The 20,537-nt window shown below is 33.5% G+C and overlaps 1 protein-coding gene across 1 annotated transcript in view; it reads left to right on the forward strand.

Annotated features, from left to right (window-relative positions):
* Window positions 1–4,110: 4,110 nt before the first annotated feature.
* Window positions 4,111–20,537, forward strand: part of LOC126833671 (max dimerization protein 1-like) — a 123,910-nt gene continuing 107,483 nt past the window's right edge. Inside the window, exons 1-3 of the mRNA XM_050565126.1 lie at window positions 4,111–4,867; window positions 5,124–5,220; window positions 9,682–9,711. Of these exons, the coding sequence (XP_050421083.1) occupies window positions 4,813–4,867; window positions 5,124–5,220; window positions 9,682–9,711 (182 nt within the window). The 5' untranslated portion in view covers window positions 4,111–4,812. The remainder of the gene's footprint in view (window positions 4,868–5,123; window positions 5,221–9,681; window positions 9,712–20,537) is intronic.

Consider the following 20,537-nt stretch of genomic DNA (forward strand, 5'->3'; position numbering starts at 1 on the left):
AAATTATTTAAAGCTCGACGGAATAGGTTATTAAACCGAAATGCAAATATATAGGTTAGAAGTAACCATAAAAAAAAATAAAAACCAGCATTTTTCGCTTGAAATTTAAGTGTAAACAAATATGTAATTATTTATTGTTTCGTTTAGAATAGTTTTTTTTAAATTTGTATAATTGTATGGTTAGTTCCCAATACAAATTACAATCCAAAAATAGAAGTGAGAAACTACATTTTTTTCAGATTTATTGATTTATTAATTTCCCAATAAATAATAACAATATAACATGCACTATGCCTTATGTTAGGTTACTTTGACATTCTCCTCCCAGTCTGAGTGATTCAGAGACAAAAAAAAACCAATTATTACTTTGACTGCTGTGTACTAAAAAAATAAGCTGTTTAATTACCTAAGAAGATTACATTGTTGTACAACTGGAGTTTATTGATTAGTCCAAAAAAATAAACAAAATATTCAACAAAAAACTCATAAATGTGTTTGTTGGCGTTGTAGTTTTTAAAGATGATAATTCTGAACAAAGATCATTATTTGATAAGACATTATTTACCCGAACAAAAATATACCATCACAAAATAACAATTTAAATATACCTCAAATAAATATCCATACTAAGAATTACACCAAGGGTTCAGAGTGGATTGTTTAAAAAGTTATTTTGTTCCAAAACTTTTTAAGTATTACCCAAATGGGTCCAAATTTTTTTTTAATAGTTTAAAAAAATCAGGTGTGTGTAAATAAGGAATTATAAAATGTGTAGTGACTAATGACTGAGATTATGTCAGTTTTATTTAAATATGTGTATTTTTATTTTACTTTATAAATAACCTATATCTATAGCTACACTATACTAGATAGCCGTCTTCGAATTATTATCAGTGAAGCTGACGCCATATGCAATGTAGGCACAGTCGGTAAACAAACGTTATCAAATACACTATCAATGATAATATAACAACAACGGGTAAAATAAAAAATTATAAAGGCATAAGGTAATTGAGTACAAGATTACTCTGAATTATGTACAAGATGATAATGCCTAATATTGATAACGTTTGTTTACCGATAGTGCGTACATTGCATATGGCGGCGGCTTCAGCTAATTTCTGAGTGATTATGGCAAAAACGGCTATCTAGTATTAGTACAATATATTTATGTATATAACAAAATATAATATTTCATAAGTTTTGACGTTTTTTTATCGTTATCAGCTGTTACAGTCGCGGTTTTAGATTTAAAATACTTGTTTAATATTATTAAATGAAAACTTTTCAATTTCCATCATGGCCACCGGATTGATAATAGTCTACGACGCGGAAGGTGTTATATTTTTGAAAGGCGGTAACTGAACTCTGAAGTCGTTTAGTGATTTTAAAATATTATAACATTTCGGACGTTTTTTTTTTGGATTATCGCCTGACCGACGGCACAGCACAAGTATATACAAATACTATACTATAATATAGATGTAATCCCTTACCCCTCCAAACAATATTATGTATACGGACGAAAAGTTTACGATTTGTACAGCGCCGAAAAAATAATATATATATATATATATATATATACATTAGATTTAGCGCGTTCCAAGTATAAAAGTAAGTTAATATCGTACAGGGGAAAAATAAAGTTTGTTGCGGTAAAAACTTCTTCGACCTTGTCGGTTTTGAATTATTACCTAGTACCATAACCGCGTTGTGCAAGAGCAACCAGCCGCTAAGGAATACACACACATAGGTACACAATATTCTCCTTGTTCGAATTTCCTGCATACGGATTCACCGCAGTAGATCCATCTTCAATTTATATTTCATACCTCGAGAGTTGTACGAAAAATAAAACCAAAGTTTTCACTACTTCTCGGCGAAAAGGTCAACAAGTGATATAGTTTCGTAGTTTTTGTTAACCTCAGAGTTTAATTTAAATAATACAACACGCTCACAGGGGCGGATACAAGGGAGGGCTGAAGCCCTCTATTTAAATATTGTGTTCGTTAATAGTGTATTTTTATGTTTATTCCTTTTATAATAATATAATATACTATTGGAGTATGTAAACTATGTGTCTCTATGACTTTTCTTCTTCTTCACTGGCATTTACAACTCTATTAGAGTTTTTGCCGCCATCACTATATCCCTCTATCTCTCCCTTCCGGTTTCCATTCCATAACTGCTCTGATGATTTCTTCCTCGCTTCTTCGCATAATATGGCCCAGCCACTGAATTCTTTGTCCTTTTATATAACTAGTGACTGGTGCTAAGCCCAGTTCTTCCTGAGGTTCCTTGTTGAGCTTCCTTCTCCATTCATTTGTCCTTGTATCGCGAACTGGTCCGCATATCATCCTCCATAACTATGACTTTTGCTTTTGTGTATTTGAAGGGATTTTTTTCTAGCCCCCCCCCCTCTCTTTTTTATTCTTAGATCCTCCCCAGAACACACTGTGTCCTACCCGACAGTAGAATGGCGATATAAGATTTTTAAATTTGATTAATAAATTGGTAGAACGTTCAGACAAGGTCAATATTATTGTAGTAGGAAAACAATTTTTTTTTTTAACAATTTATTTTTAGCCAGTCGATTTAACGCTGGTAAAATGAATTTGTACAAAAAAAAAAATACAATATACTCTGTTTATTAGACATATTATTTCAGGAATTATTATAACACGGTCGATTACGTTTTATTGTGTTGCCTGTGTGTTCGTTTTTAAGGCGTTTTTTAAAATGACTGTATTTTTTTTTTTTATGCTGTTACCTTAGCAGCCCATCTGGGTCGTTCCACGTCAAGTCACCTTAAGTGTGTGTCAGTAGATTTTTCATTTGATTAAAAAATTGTATTGAGCGTTCAGACAAGGTCGACGATAATGGGGAAAAAAAATTGTTTGATAATTTATTTTTAGCCAGGCGATGCAATACCGGTTAAAAAATATGATAATTTATTAAAACACTCCGGTTTTTAGGTTCTAGAACTTTATGACAAAATATGATATCAATCTGAAACGTTCACCGTTTGTCTGCATATTATACAAAGTGTACTGTTTAAAAATATTTTAAAACAATTCATTTGCATTTTTTGTAAAAACATATTTTGATAAACTACAAGTGAAAAATTCCAAAAACTTAGTTTTTTATTTATATAATATACACGCATATGTATGTGTATGTATAATAAATTGTATATGCAAATTTAAGAAGTATTTTTTTAGGTGTACTTAATTAAAATTTGGAAATTTAGAAAACATTCAGTTTAGTTCCCATGGGAATATATCAAACATTTTTTTGAAATATATTATTATGTACCTATTTTTTACCACGGTAAAGTCAGATTCTGGCGGTCGTACTTTTGCTTTTGAAGTTCAAAGTAAAAACTTTCAAAACGTCATAACTATGCCAAAGTTTTGGGCGTTTTCCCAGTTTTCTATTGGTAAAAAAGCTTTTCTTGTCGCTGAAAAATAATGGCCAACACGGTAATTATCAATATATGCGTTTATTTAGAACACTTAAACTCAAAAATCGTATGTTTTTGTTTAGTTTGAACATTTGAATTTATCTACCTAAATAATATATTTTTGCTATTAAAACGAGTATATTGTATTAACAGTGCATTTTTTTTCACTTACCCGTGCGTTCAACAAAGTCCCATAGTAAATAATTAAATAAACAAATTCTTTGCAAAATAAAATACGTCTGGATAGTTTAAACAAAAAAAAAAATAAACACGTTTTTTTCACTATTGTTCAAATGTATACGTTTGTTTTTCTTTTCACAATAGTTAATCATAAAGCTCATAACGCGCACCGACCCCGGAACGATACACAAGTACGGGGGGTAACCGGGATTCGCAATGTTGGTCAAGCCGCGGTAACAACCCGGTAACCGCGAGATGGCGGCACGGTGGTCGCGCGGCCGCCGTGGAGGTACACGTTGCACGCCAGCTGTTGGCAGCGCGTACTCGGCGTGCGTTTCACGTGATCCCCCGCCGCGCCGCGTCCCGCCACCGTACCCGGGGTTCGGCCGCGGTCGGCTCGGCTCGGCCCGGCCGCACCGCCGTGCACACGTCAATAACCCGACGGTGATCGGCCGCAGTCGCGTTTACAGTCCCGATTCCGACGCACCGTCGCCGTCGCTTGTCGCGCCGCACACTATTACAACAACAACAACAACAACAACAGTCAACAACAATAATTTAAATATAATATATTATAACGTCGTTTTTGGTGGTTTTTTTTTTTTTAAGAGAAATTTTCCTTAATTTTTTTTTTTCGTTTTAAATATATATTAAACAAATTTTATCGATTCGTTTTTTTTTGGTTTTTTGTCTCATATATATATATATTAGTAAAAAATATAATTTATAAAAAAAAAAAAACATAATTATAAAAGCGTCGATTGTCGCGAGTGTCGGGTGTGCTTACCGCATAAGCATAGTGCGGCCGTTTTTTTTTCTCTCAAAAAAAAGAGTATAGTTTTTTTGTTTATGTGTGTGTGTGTGTGTGTCTAGTACGTGCGCGCGATTAAATCAAAATTATATTTATATATATATATATTTAACTAGTATTATTCGTTTTGTGTGTGTGTGTGTGTGTTATAATATAATTTTTATTTGATTATACCGAAAAATCTAATATTTCAACCGTATCGGTCCCCCCCGGGCGGACACGGCGGCGCGTCGATCACCAATCAAAAACCGAAATCGAGTGTCGTCGGGTTTTGTTTTTTGATAAATAATTATCATATATTTTTATAATCGCGTGTAATCGTTTGCGAAATAATATAAAAAAATAAAAAATTACCGAAATGAGCATCGCCGCGTTGTTGCAAGCCGCGGAGTACCTGGAAAGGCGCGAAAGAGGTAAGTCGGTCGCGCGCGCGCCTCCTATCCGCTCCCTTCTCTCTGCCGCCATTGTCCCCCCCCCGGTAGCTCCGCCAAACGCGCAATCGTTGTAACTATTTCGTTTTACCGTTATTTATTTTATTATTATTATTTAAAAATTGCGCGCGTTTTTTATTATATTGTTATTACCACCCCCTTCGCCTTCCAAATTAGGCTGTACCTACCTACCTATACTACATTTATTGACACGTCATGTTTTAATGATTACATACAGAAGCCGAACACGGATACGCTTCGCCGATGCCGATTACCATTGATCTCAAAGGGGCCAACGTCAAGAGGCCCAAGACCAAGAAGTCGCAGGGAAGTCGGTGAGTGTTTTTGTTCCATTATTTTCTCAAAAAAAAAAAAAAAATACTTATAATATAACTATTGCACGACCTTGACCCTCCCTTCCCCCTCGCCTACCCCTGGAAAGGTAAACGCGAACGGTTTGTGTTTACAAACGCGCGCGCGCCCGCCATTTTATTTCCCGTTTCTCAATCGTTAACGGCAAAATGTATTGGTTAACTAATTTTTTTTATCCTAAACCGTTCCGCTACATTATTTAGGTTTGTCGATTTAGATTTTAAGGTATTTAAAAAAATAATACCTAATAATAACGACTTAAAAACTGTAGGTTTTGGCGCGTAATCAATCATACGCGGTTACCGGGTGCGTCACTGGGTAATTACCGCTCTGGTTACTGCACACGAATATCAACCATAGTGGTAACAGCCGGAAAAGCGCTATTTAATTCGAAAGTCATTTAAAACAAAAGCAATTTTGATTATTTAACTCGTTTTTTTTTCAATTAAAGTAGTATTTTTATTCAATATATTTATATTTTTTATTTTATTTTACTATCAAAAAGACCACGTATTTGTCGTGACCTTTGTCGCTTTTATTCTTTTCAATATTCTTTTTGGCTTTTTTATGTCGAGGCGGATAAAAAATAAAAAATACAATATTGTGACAAAGTGCGCGTAAACCGTGTAAAGTATGATATAATAATAATAATAACAATAATTAATTACTATATGATCCTATCTGGCCGTGTAGCGTAACGGTTCTTTGCGCACCGCCTTTTTTTGTATTTTGAGTTTTTCCAACAACAACAGCAGATCATAATAGTGTTGTAACGCCGGTGCAAACATATTATCATAATAGTAATAATATATTGTACATCAACAAAAAAAAAAGTATATTATTATAATTTTTTATCAAACGATAAAAAACTCGTAGTACGTCGATGGCCACGATAGTGGGTAATAATAATAATAATATATATCTATAGTAATAATAGTCTGTTTTTTTCCGAACCGGCCAGATGGTTTGTTTATTTCGGGGAAACACAATAATCTTCGCCAGTATAATATAATATTATAATATATGTATTACTATGTATAAACATGTGGGAAATAAAACCATTGTCGTTGTTTACTACTTGGGTGCTTTTGTAAACATACACGGTAGATTAGAGAAATCGTACACAAAAGGTATTATATTTGGTTAAAATTTTTTTTAAAAAATTCACCCCTTCCTTTTGAAAATCTGACTTCAAAATTATGCCGCTCTATAACTTTTTTTTTTTTTTAATTAGTCAAATTACAAGCAAATTTGTATGAAATATTCTTTAGATAAATTCTCTGGATAGACTTTGGCAAATAAAAATAAAAAACATCATAAACTCTTGCTCTCAGAATGGGTGAACACTTTTTCTTAATTTCGCTTTTATTAGATAAAGCCTCAAAGTCTGAACGTTAGACCGAAGGTAGATCTAGAATTTTCTTAAAAATCTGTAACCCTAACTTGTAAAGGAAAACCCAAAATTAAAAAAAAGGGGAAAACTTCACTTTGTTGTTAGTTGTAAATAGTTTAGGTTTTTTTTTGTTTGTTTAATGCACGTCGTTGCTCCGGATCGAATACTTACTTCCAATGTAAGTATGCCCGAGCTGGAGACAGTGCTGTATGCCTACAATAGCTTTTGTGGTTCGAGGACTTGGGTATTTTATGTTTTTAATTACAACTGTTGGGGAATGTTTTTTTCCGTTTCGTTTTCCGAGCTATTAAAATAATTGAAGTTTTCCACCGCAAACTTTTTACGGTGACAAAGCAGACCAGTTTAATCATTTCAGAGTCTGTCCTTTGTTGTCTTTTTTATTTTCTCCGCCACAAACAACAGTAATTTATTTCATGTTTGAAAAAAAGTAAAAACTAAAAGAAAGTAATATACCGACGACGCAGGATCATCGTGGCCTCAAAGGCAAAAGGCCCTGTCCTGGTTAGGTGGTTATCGGTTGGCTTTTGTGTCTGCGAGAAAACAAAAAAAAAAATGTTTAAAAATTGATTTTATCATCGACTCATAGTGTCGGTTCGATTAGGCTATGTTAACTGATCAGCTGTAGACTGAGAGTGTAATATGTGCAACGTGCATTGACTGAAGAAAACGGTTGACGCATATTATACAGGTAGGTGTCATTAAACGGTAAAAAGAACCCGATGAAAAGAAAGATCCGTTACGCGATGTGTTGTTAGTCGATGTCATTTCTGAAATATAACACTAAAAATAAATGTTTTTTTTTTTGTATTTATAGCTTGTTAATTGAATGTTTTATTTTTTATATTTTCTTTCAATACCACATACTGGTAGTGGTGCTATTAGTAGAGGTACAAAGCCAATTGAAACTACAACAAATTGTACGCGTGATTAACCGCTTTTCGTCAGTGCGTTTGATTGAATAATAAAATTTGAAAAAAAAAAAACATTGTTTAGTATTAATCATTGATTCCCAAAGCGAAAACCGAGCGCTTAAAACCGGTGACCTTAATAAATAATAATTGGTGCGCAAACCCTAGCGTGGTGTTACCTTTAACGCGTTGCAGAAACCTAGACCGTGTAATTACAATATGTAAAAAAAAAAAAAAAACATTTCAATATTATACTCATTACACGAATGTGCGGTTTGTAATTTTTTTTTAATAATAATATAGGACGACGTCGGTCAGTCTACTCGTGCAACTGGTTAATTGTTTTCATTAAAAACCCATTACTTGCATATTATGACGTAATGATGTTATATGTACCATAATGTTGTATTATAATGTTACATCCGATACATTGTATACCAGATATTATATGCACGTGTATAGATATAGAAATAAAGTTTTTAACAGCTCGGTTGCGCTGAGCTTTTTTTTTTTTTTTAATTTTGTTCAATACAGAGTGATCGTGTGATTTCATAAGGAATTTAATTTTCGTTTTTCATACGGTTTTTTTGTACAATGTGTACTCGGTGTTTGGTTTTTACCCCCAACTTAGTTTTATTGATAGCGACGTTTGAAACTTAAATGGTAACGCGTACATTTCATTCATTTTTTAAGTTGAGAGTAATGTACTAAAAATCTTGACTGGTTAATGAAATGTAGGTACGCACTGCTATTCAAGTTTCAAAAGTTGGAAGGGGGTTAAAAACGAAAAAAAAATTGTGAAAAATTGAGATCACATTGAATAAAAAGAATATGACAAAAAAAAAACATTTTAATATCTTATTAAACCCTATGACAATATTGAGTGGTATGCGGTAAAGCGATCACCCTGTATACTAACGCGCGACCAATACACAAATATACAGTCACTATATTAATATCATATGTGGGAGTAAAAAAAAAAAAATTAAATATTTATCGTACACTATAAACCGCTATAATATTAATAATAATAAATGGTTAGCAAGCAAAATAAAACGTATAATTGTTTTGCGTTCGACTCGAACAGTCTCATAAAAAAAAAAAAATGTAATGATATCGTTTTTTCAAAACGGTCCAACGTGTTACATTATATATATATATATTTTTTTTTTTAAGTAAAATTTTAACGCTAAAATCGCGCGTTGGACAGATTTTTTTTTTTTCATTTTTAGTTTAAGGTCGTTTAAACGGTTGCTCGTTTTTATCGGACAATTAAAATAACCGTTTACCATGCAGTTTGCCGTTTATCCTCGTGCGTTCAATGACGTTATTTTACGACCAAATATATATATATATATATATTTAAGTACACAATGTACAGACTTTTGGCATCGTACGTACAATTTTTAGGTATAAATAATATTTAGAATTTATAGAGCCGAGCATTGTTAATCCGACTTATACAAACAAAATAAATTCTAAGTAACGAATTAAAAATATTTATTTAAAAAATGCCGTGCAACCACCTCTCCCCTCCCCTCCGTTGTTGGTCGACAGTGCGGTTAGGTTTCTTTTGTGTTGGCGAATGAAAAATAGGATTACCCCAACACTTGTGTACGGTTTGGGAAAAACCCGCGCCCGGTCCAAGACGACCAAGATTTTGAGTTAAAACAATAAGGCGTGGGCCGAAATATTAATTATTCATCTCGGTTTCTTGGGGGAAAAAAAGTAATGCCTTATAACTTAGTTTATTTTATTTAATTTCCCTTTGATAATATCGTTTTGCTTTTCCGTCGACTGACGAAACCGAATATTATGATTTAATTTAAACCGACAAAGCGGGGGGGGGGTATAATTAACAGCGTTATGAGGTTTTTTTTGGGGGGGGATTCAAGTCCGGTTTTTTAAAGGTTGTTCTTTTTTTTCTTAATATGGCACAAGATGACAAAAAAAACCTAGTTTTCTTTGCAAAATGTTAATGGAGGTGGTAGGGGGGAATATAGAGGGGGAGGTCATTGTGTAAAAACTTAACGTTAAGTCACTATAATTTAGTCTACGTATCAATTTGTAAATTAAAAACATTTTTTTTTTTTTTTTTACAGGACGACTCACAACGAGTTGGAGAAAAACAGGTAAGAGAACTTGTGGTTTATTTTTTTTTTTGCAATTTTTTTTCCTTATCGGGGCGACGACAAAACATACTAAAAATAATATATTGTAGTCTTAAGAGCGTACAGCGTGTTCGAGGTCGAACGAATTTAAATCGGACCCATGTACTATTTATTGCTTGTTGTTTTAGGGGCAAAGGGCCAAATGTCGTCGGCTTGTTATGATCGCACATACTCGGTAGCTCTGTTATTTTTGGACTCAACCTCACGAATAATAACCTACACACAGTATAACACACACAGGCACACATAATATTATACTCTAGCAGAGCATTATCAAAAATGTTTCAAATGAGCGGTTAAGAATGATAATAAAAAAAGGAACCGCGAGGCTTCTTAAAAAACCAGCGTTATTATAATAATAATAATAATAATAAAATAAAATATAACGCTTTCTTTTCTCCCACCGCGACGGCTTAACGCACGGGATTGAAATTGACGTTACTATATTATTACATAATGTACATAACAACCCACACGTCATTTGTGTTCATTTTTTATGTTTATTTAAATTTATCACGAGAACGCCGAGCCGCTGTTAAGAAGGCACGAGGAGAGGTAAACTCGGCGAGGATCATATTTGAATCGTTTATTTATGAAACGTGTTAAGTCACAATTTTTTTTTAATAAATATGCCTATGTGACCGTTGACGACTGTCATGACTGAAGTCTGGAAGAAAAGTTGCTATTAATGATTTATAAATTGTTATAAACATTTGTTTAAAAGTCATAATACAAATGTATAAATAGGTAAAGTAGTTTTGGTTTAGGTACATCAACTGTATTGCACATAATCCAGTTTATGATTTAGTAATTTTATTTATGAAAAAATAGTTTAGTAATTCGTTTGTTCTACATGGGCGTCAAATTGGTTCAATTAAAAACTCTTATTGTGGGTTACAAAATTGGTATTCACAAATTTAAATAGGTATAGTGCGTAAGAATTTAACATATTTTTCAAGTAAAATTGTGTATGAAAAACAGTTGTTTTTAATTTCCTGAAAGTTTCAACTTTTTTGGGCCCTTTCGTAAATAATCGATTTCTTTTGACAATAGTAGAATTGATATTGGAGGATCGAAGGAAAGAGTATTTTTAATCAAACTGGACCATCGTCTCTCTCTCTCTGAAGAACGCTGGGACTAAGTAGTACCAAAAAATTATATACAGGTCCGTTTTGTAAAAAAAATAATTGCCCTGACATGGTCTGTAGACGTGTGCAAGTCGTGGTGTCTTTGGGAAGTTTGTTTTTTTTTTTGACGGAAAGATCAAAGAGGGAGTTGGACTATTATTTAAAAAAAATAAATACATTTTTAAAGGGACTACCGGTGTTTGTTCAGGAGGCTTGAGATGGGCTATAATGGCTGTGTGCAACCGAACAAATAAATGGCGTTGTGTTAAATCGTCACTAGTGTCTTGTCCTCTGTTAAAATGTGATTTTTTTTCCGTCTTTCCAACGATGATTATATTTTATAATGCAAACATTGCGGGGTCGTGACAACATGGCCGGTGATAAATTACTATTATTGTTATTCCGACTTGTTTATTTAACGACTATAGCTCGATTGGGCGGTTCGAAATTAAACGGATAGCTCTAGTCCCGAATAGACACAGGACAGAGACGTTTGGCGTTTTTTAAATAAAAGTAAAAACAATATTTAAAAAAAAAAAACAACAACAAAATAATTATTCGTGTTTTTTATTGACATTAATTACTATTATTTTTTTTTAGTCTATGCCAACATATACATATTATAGTATACCGGCACGTCTACCACCTCATGGCCAGAACCGTTTTTTTAATATAATATTTTTGTTATATTTCAACAACACACGGTTTATTTTCTAACGCATCATCCATATGGGCCACACCTTTCTTCTGTGTGTGTTTTTTTTTCGATTCGATAGCGGGGCTAATAATATTTTTTAGCCGACACTGCGACACCTGAGTGTATAAAAGTCATATTGTGCGGGTTTATCAAAAATGACAATTTGGTCGTTGCAAACAACACATTAATTATAGCTAGCTCGTAGCTATAAATATATTATCATTTTTTTAGTAAACACATATTTTACGAAATCGACGAGCTTAAGTAATAATTTATTTTTAACTTTATAGTTCTAATAATAATAATAATAACAATTTTATAGCGTTTACTATTTATTATTATCATTATAGCGTTTATTATTTAATATTATCATCTTTAATGCATACATGAAGTGGACGGTGAACAATTTTTTTGTTTTTCTTGCCATGACGTCACCACAAGCGTCTGTCACACGCGTGACACATGAAAATACACATACCAATAGCGTATTACAGCTTTTTAGTTGGAGCGTTTGTTTTTTACAACCCAACGTAAAATTGTTTTTACAGAATTCCTAACTGAAGTGCGTAAGAATATTAGATATATTTTTTTTAACGTGATATTGGCTTTGAATGAGTTGAAAATGTGTACGGCAAAATATTATGTAACGTTTTTTTTTTTTTTTTTTAAATATATTTATCAGCTGCGAATTTTGTTAAAATGTCCAGTTTGTGTATATTTTTTGTTGTTTTACAAGCTTTGGCGTTTTACATAGGATTTTTTTTTTACAGCCCGTTTATGACTCACCGCCCCAAAAAGTCCGTATTGTTTGGTAAACTCATAACCGTTTTTACGACCGAAATTTATGGTTTTTAATAGCGCTCGTTGCGTGTGGCCATCCTGTATATTATTTTTAATTTATATCCTTACACGTGGCCCGTCCCTCTGTCGATGTAGTAACGGTGGTAGTAATTATACCGGACAGTTAGGGCTCGCCCGAGAGGATTGTTATCTAAAAAATGTTATTTTTTTTAATATATATATATTTTTTATCGCCTGAAAATCGATTTTATCCCTTCCCTCGTCGTCGTAGGCTGTGTGTAAACCGTAAAAAAAAAAAAAAAAAACATTTAAGTGATCAAACCCAACGCCGGGCCACACGTGGTTTTTTTTAAATATATTTTTTTAGTTTTGGATGCAGAAGGCGTACACATTGGCGTAGATCAGAACCATAAAACTTAAAATTACTGCTCTACAAAATACTTACATTTATTTTTTAGTGAGAGATTTGTTGATACTGAAATAAATGTGGCATTAATTTTAAGTTTTAAAGTTTTTAGTATTCCAAGCCCTCCCCCTAAGGATCTCCGCCAATGCATAATAACTGACATTGTATAAATAGTACCTACCACCTAGTAGTCCATCGTGTTGAACTAGTGTGCGGTCAAGAGAGCGGCATACTGTTTATATTGATCGCCGAAAGTTCTTAATAACCGAAGGTCGTTTGTACAGTATGAACACGACAAATCGTAATCGGCAACTTTGGTCTGCAAAGGGAAACATTTTTTTTTTTGGGGGGGGGGACGAAGGGGCGAAGGGTGTAGTATACCGACGAGATCGATTTAGATATTATTTCGGTCGCTTATCCGGTCCGAATCACACCGCCGTCTCCGGACACCAGAGTGATGAATATACAGTATTATATTATGTTACCGGCGGCGTATACAGGGTGATCATTTTATCGCGAACCACTCAATATCTCATGGGGCTTAATGAGAAATTTTGTTTTTTCCATAGTACAGTGTTAGCAACCTTTGAAACTTAAATTGACCTTTTAAATTAATTTACTAAAAATCTTGACTGGTCGACAACCAGCTTTGAACGACTATTTTTAACGTTATAATAGCTATTAAACAATTAACATGGGGAGGAGGGGCAGTGCGCACAGATAAAAATAATACTAAACTCCAACTTTCCTCCTGTCCTAAACTAGAAACTGTTATCCAATACTGTGGTTATTGACCAGTGAACATTTTTAGTACATTGTTCTCAATTTAAATATTTAATGACACAAATCACATTGTATAAAAACAAAATTTACACTTATTATTTATTGAACCCTATGAGATGTTGAGTTGTTCACGATAAAATGATCATCCTGTATATAGTGTCGATCGCGCATACACCCCAGACCAGCGGAATAGCCACCCCTCAGCTGTATATATATATATATATATATATACTTATCATCCTCGGGGTAATGTACACACGAAATACACGTGTCTATAGGCTTTCCGAGTCTCTCGACGATAAATTGTCCAACGTTTGAGATTTTTTTTTTCTTTTCCTTATGCACTCACACACACATATACATATACAATTGTGTAATAACGCGTGCTACGTCATAACCCTAAAGTGTGTATACCGTGGGAGGACGCGGTCGTTGGTGAGTAATGTCAAATCCGTTGTTGTTGTTGTAGTAGTAATAATGTTCTTGTGAGGATTGTGGAAAATAAATTACCCGGTCTGTCTTTTTATCGCATAGTAGTACACTGTCTAATGGACGGTGGTCAAGACCTATGACCGTTGTTTATAAAAATCAATGCTACGTAGGCAACTGCGACGAACAGAGGGGCACACCTTGATTGAAGTGGTCTAATATTTTTGTAAGTGACAAAAATGTTTTTTGAGTATTTTTTAAAATTTTTTTTTTTATGGCATTTTCGTGTAGTTACACTCCGAAATTCAATCGATAAACGTTTTTCGGTCAGGCTTATAATAATGTATTTACCTACCTTGGCGTTGTTGTACGTTCACCACCAACGCTTGTATACGACGAGACGGTATAAAAACCGTTTGTTAGTAGCACACACACACACACTCCTACACATTCAAATGTGTTTATTGCGCCTCCTAAATAGCTCTGTCGATTTGTCTCTCTCTTTCTCTCTATATATATATATATATATAGGATAAACCAGTTTTTCTTCCCCTAGCTCGAACAGCTGTTTTTTTTTTTTTGGACCAAACCCAGCTGCTGTATCGACACGGCGTGACCACTTCCCTCGGATTCCCCGTCGGCATTTGTATTTATCCCGGGGTAGGGGAGAACCTATATGTATAAGTATATGTTATGTGTATTATTATAATATCCGCGCTAACCAGCTTGTTATAAAAAAAAAAAAATAACAATAATATCATTGTTAAAAAAATGAATTTTTAAAGTACGATTTGACCGTTTAACACAGTGCAGACCTTGAACTTCCTTTTACCCACACACGCGAGCGCGTGAATTAAAATATATATTATATTACTCTACTGCAGCTATATAGTTGTGTCGTATTGATCGTTTGTGCATGTGTGGTTAATATAGTTTGCCATTGGTAGTGCATGTGTGTGTGTAGTAAACGATTGATGTGCATATTAGTAGTAGTAGTAGTAATAGTACAGAGGACGACCGCGAATGCGTTTGCTTATCACCTTATACGAACGCTTTGTGAAAACATGACCTACATAATAATACATCACATTAGTCCGATGATTATGTTTCGCAATTGCTGTGTACAATAAACGGCGGTGAATGGATTTTTTTTTTATCTGTTACCTATACCAAAATAAAATATACAAAATGAATCGCCAATTCGTGCAAGTGAACAAGTCGAAAAATCCAAAATGTTTAGAGAAAAAAAAAAGGTTTTCTGCAATACACGAACGGTTTGAAAGATCTGAAAAATACAAAAACCATTTATAGTTAACTCGAATTTGAAATATTTTTAAGCGATACGACCACCCCATTCCTTATGTATTAAATCCCTAATCGGTAAACAATAAGTTTGGTTATCGTTTAAAAAAACTCAATTTCATGAGATTTAAACGCATTTTACCCCAGAGCGAACTATTAGTGTGAAAAAGATTAACAGCTAATGTTAACCAAATGACCACTCTGTATGCAGCAGCGCTGTGAGTAGTAGTTATCATTGCTCGGTTATTCGTGTAACGTGTTTACGGTTAAAACAAAACAAAGTTGAACAGAACAAAACAATAAAAACACACGCCACACTTAATTGGAAATGATTGTCGTTTAGGTATCGCGTGCTCGGCGACTCGTTTTTGAGTTTCGCCGCGTTTTCCCGTTGACCCACATCTAATAATAATTATTAACCAAAAACAATCGGTCGACTGTATAATATACTTATACTGTGTAAGTATGTATTATTATTATTAAACTGTAGCCCGTCCGTTTACTGGCGCGTGCCTTAGCCCGGGCGGCTTGCCGTCGTGTCATAAATCGTCAGCAAAACGTTCGGGTTTGGCACTCTTCCACCTGGATGGTAAGTTATGATCGTTGATTCGCCAGTTGTTGTTGTATTCCTTCCAGGGCTTTTGTTTCTCTCGTGAGTTAACACACAAGTCATCTACCTACCCCTACAACTCTGCCCCCCCCCACCCAATCGTCGAGCATTTTGCGAGCAAAGCGTGCACTATATAAATAATGTTGTAAAACAAAAAATTACAGAGGAACAGAATATGAGTACACCCATTCTTCTTTTATACTAAAAAAAAAACCAAAATGAGAAAAATTTTACATTATTATTTTGGTTAAATTATCATCGATAACAAATAATATAATATAAAAAGGGTATAAAGGGTGATTTATTAAGGATGAGAAAATCAAATTTTTCTTAAAACAATTGCATTTTTTTTTTAGTATTTTTCTGAACTTTATCAATACTTCAAACTTTTATACTAACATATCGATTTAATTAAGAACATTTTGCTGAATATATAAAGGTCGATGACCAGTTTTGGATAATCACTTATAAAGTGCGATAATAATTTATTCAAAGCGTTTAAAACCGTATTTTGTACTGAATTTTCGACTCGGAACATTTTATGTGCCGTGTAAAACATGTCGCAAAGGATAAATAATAACACTGTTTTTGAATACTCCATCTTTAGGCGATATAAATATTTGTATTATTTATTTTTAATTTGTCATCCGGGTTAGTAGGTCTGTTGTGATACACTGATCTCCGCACCATATTTATAATTTAGAAATATATTATGTAATTTATAATATATATATATACAACAGCCAGCCTTTAGTGTATGCGAGTTAAAAAGCAATACAAACATTTACTCTGCGACGAGGGAGTTGGCGTAGTCGTTTTTATTCAAACCGCGCTCTCGTTTTAAATATACATAATATATTTTATATAGGATTTTATTGAAGTCTATTAACGTTGCTGTAATATAAGTTAGTTCGGGCAGAACTCATTAGCAGTCGACGGCAGCGACGTTTGGTAATAATTTAAATCCATTCAAACGGGGGCGCGTGGAAAAAAATTGAAAACCGATTATACTCGAGTTGTAATTATAAGCCTTTTGCCGTTCGAACCGTTCGGTTGTATTGCGTTTTGCTCGAAAATGTACTTTAAAACGACTAAGCCGCTTAATGAATTAATTAATTGAATCGAAATCAGCGATTAGGTTTTAATTTAATATATTCCAAATAAAACGTGCTCATAAGCTGTTTGCAGCTCGGCTAAAATCATTTTCGTATAATAAAATATACCGAACGCCCAGATTACAGTGGAAAATAATAACACCATCAAAATTATATTTGTAAAAGAAAATTGTTATTATTTATGTGCAACAATAATCACTTTGGATGTATCATTTTTGACGGTTGTCCTCTTTTTTTTTTCTCTCCACTTTGCCATTATATTTGCAACACTACTTCACCGAAACGTTTAGTTGTCAACCTAACACGGAAACGGCTTGGAATAAGAATCCAAGTATAAGAGGTGACCGTTTATCATTTCCGCTATACAACAGGCTGTGAGTCATAAGTAAAAATTGCAGAGATAATAAGAAATAAGCCGTTTGTCGTTATCGCAGCGTTCCAAACGATATACGCACGAATTTAAAGCCATATTGTTTTGTTTACTAAGATGGCTTTACCTATTATGAATACTTAATCGCGAACAAATTGTCTGTTACCGAATAAAATGGTTTTCCCCTATAAGTAGTAATTACTAATTAGTAATGTATGTAGGTTCAACTGCGATCCGATCATCAAGTGTATTACATAATATTGTCTTACTCGGTCATAGCCTAGCAGTTAATTAGAACCGTGTTACAATACTATGCTTTTATGTATATTATTATGTAAATGGCTTGGCGTTTTTAGAAATTATGAAAAACATTTTCCCTGTATATAAATGCATAATATTTCTATATTTTTAAGGTTATGACTGCCAAAAAAGTGTTGGTCGCTGGTCGATTTAAAATTTATATTCGAAGAATGTTGTTTTACCACTTACATAACGTATTGTATTTTTTTAAAAAGAAAAAAAAAATTTTAGAACCTAAAAATCCGGATTGTAATAATTATTATGTAACATTATTATTGCCTGTACAAAGAGTGTCGTTTGGCGTGTGGTATATACTATAATGTTGTATTCTTAAGGACAATCTCGTGGGCCGTCTTGGGAGCTTTTGGTTTCGGTCAGGCTATGTGTGACCCCAAAATGATGTGACTGTATGTTGTGCGGGGAAAAAATGTACGAAAAAGGTTGTTTTATTTTCGATTAGCGAACAACGTGTTATTATTTTTTTAATTTTTTTGGATCGTATGAAACCGTCGAACAACGCTCGTGTAATAAGTATACTAATTAGTTAAGGAAAAAAAATATTATATACAATTTTCATTTGGATCAGATGTGTGTAAAAAAGGCGGCGGAAATGAGTTCTGGTCCGATGTAACGCACTTAGTTTTTTTAATTTTATTAATTATGATTAGTGCTTAGAGGTGTGTAATTTCCACAGCTTATTTCACACTGTCGTTGCAGCAGACGAGGTTGTATGATATAATAATTTAGTCTGTAATTTTGCTGGTGGTGGTGCGCCGATACATTTATTTATTTATTATTTCTTTATCATTGTTTGCCACATAATGCATAATGATTAATAATATATTATCTATGCCGTGTATATAGGAACTACGGTAAATTGTGTGTTTTGTATGTGTGTGTGTGTGTGTGTGTGATTTATGATCTGTAGATCCCGAAAATTGCAACGAAAAAAGGTGTGCGCCCATGCCTCGCCGCGCAACCTTGTGTTAATGTTCTGCTGTGACGCTCTAAATAATTTTATATTATATTTTTTTCATTTATATAAAAAAAAAAAAAATAACGTTAGTATTCGACACTGTTTTGCCAGCGATAATTGTTATTTGTTGTTGTTATCGCGCGTGTCAGTTTGTATAAGTAAAATATGTTATAATAATAAATGTGACATGCATATTTTGTTTGCAGTGGCGACCACCTCGTTATTATATTATTGATATTGGTCGGGCTGCGGTGAAAAACTTTTTGAAATTTAACGACATTGGTATATACTAGTAGTGTTAATAATTTACTATGTAATTTGAGTGGGTTGTAAAAATAACGTGTTGTTGCACCGCGCAGTTTACCCGTTAAATACTTAAAAATAACAAAAAAAATGCTGTCGAAAATAGTTTGGAAGCGGTTGTAAAATTGTTTTCGACCCAAGTTTTTTTTCAATGTTGCAAACAATTTTTCGGTTATTGTGATGCGATAATAAAAAAAAAAAATGTAATAATTTATATATTTATTGAGTATTTACATATGTGATCAATGAAAAAAAAAATCAAAACTATATTTATGATGTCGTTTTATGAGTTTAAAATTCGGTAAATTGGGTTTACCTGGACCAACATTTTTTCAATAACACATAAAAGACATCAATACATTTTCGCTTAAATTTCCAATGACCTATTAATATGTAGGTATATTATATCAAATCGATTTAAATTATAATATTATAAACGAAACGTATTACATATTGCACGCCAAAACAATTTATTTGTTTATCTGAGAAAATACACCACCAATCGCGATATAATCGTGTGTGGTATTGCCGTTTTGTCCTTCCGTTTGATGAATGTATTAAGTCAAGTTATTATGGCGTACACGTCTACCCATAACACATAATACAGCAGTAGGCAGGATTATGCAAATATACAAATGAAGCCCTTTAATGTTGAATCGTTTGACGATAGCGGATTTGCCTTTGTGTGTAATTTCGTGTGTGTGCGTACCCTAGTATAATATAATATAATCTCGGTCTCGAACGCGCATCGATTTAGGCTTACAAACAAATGATAATAAAACAACTTCAGTGGGTCTAGACGAGCCGATGACACCTCGTCGGCATACCACGATTGTCTGTTTTAATCGTTTGTATTTGACCACAAAGGTTTCCAATAATGTGTAACGTTCACTCTAGCCGTTTAGTTTGAGCTATACGAAACACACGTAGCGATTCAATTATCTATTTTTTTTTTCTTTCATCATACCGATTCACACACACTGTTAAATATTGTCCCCGTTGTGTGATCGGTGTCGAATACAAACTAGTAATATCATATTTTAGAATAATATATAGCTGTACTTGATTATAGCGTTTTTTTGACAATTCCTACACGTAATTAGAGCAGCGGCGTTGCTGACATTTACATGGTTCTCCCTGTATTTCACTCGAGCATCCACTTCTGATTTCCTCTAATTGACAATAAACAACCCTGTACAACAAACGTCAAGCCGAGCATGGCCGTGACAGTTAATTTACCACGCGCTTTGCGTCGAGTAAATAATATTATATTTTAATATTATAATAACAAAATGGTGTTGTTGATAAATTAAAATTCGAGTGGCCGATTCAAAAAGAAAAAAATGCGTTAAAAACTTCACCTAGATAACATTAATAATTAATATTTACACAATGATATTATTTTATATAATAATATTATAATATAATCTGACGAATCGGTCCCCTCGGTAAAAGGACACCAGTTGATCGCCGGGCCGTCTTTATTTTTTATACTAATATAAATATACGGTGTATTGTTAATGCTTTGTTTTCGACCGGTTTGTATAATATTATAATCAAGTCTGTTC

The sequence above is a fragment of the Adelges cooleyi genome, unplaced genomic scaffold (genome assembly GCF_023614345.1).
Source record: "Adelges cooleyi isolate 19-005CV unplaced genomic scaffold, UGA_ACOO_1.1 ACOO_flye_CR_arks_rails_tigmint_CR_PRNA_2, whole genome shotgun sequence".
NCBI classification, from domain to species: domain Eukaryota; kingdom Metazoa; phylum Arthropoda; class Insecta; order Hemiptera; family Adelgidae; genus Adelges; species Adelges cooleyi.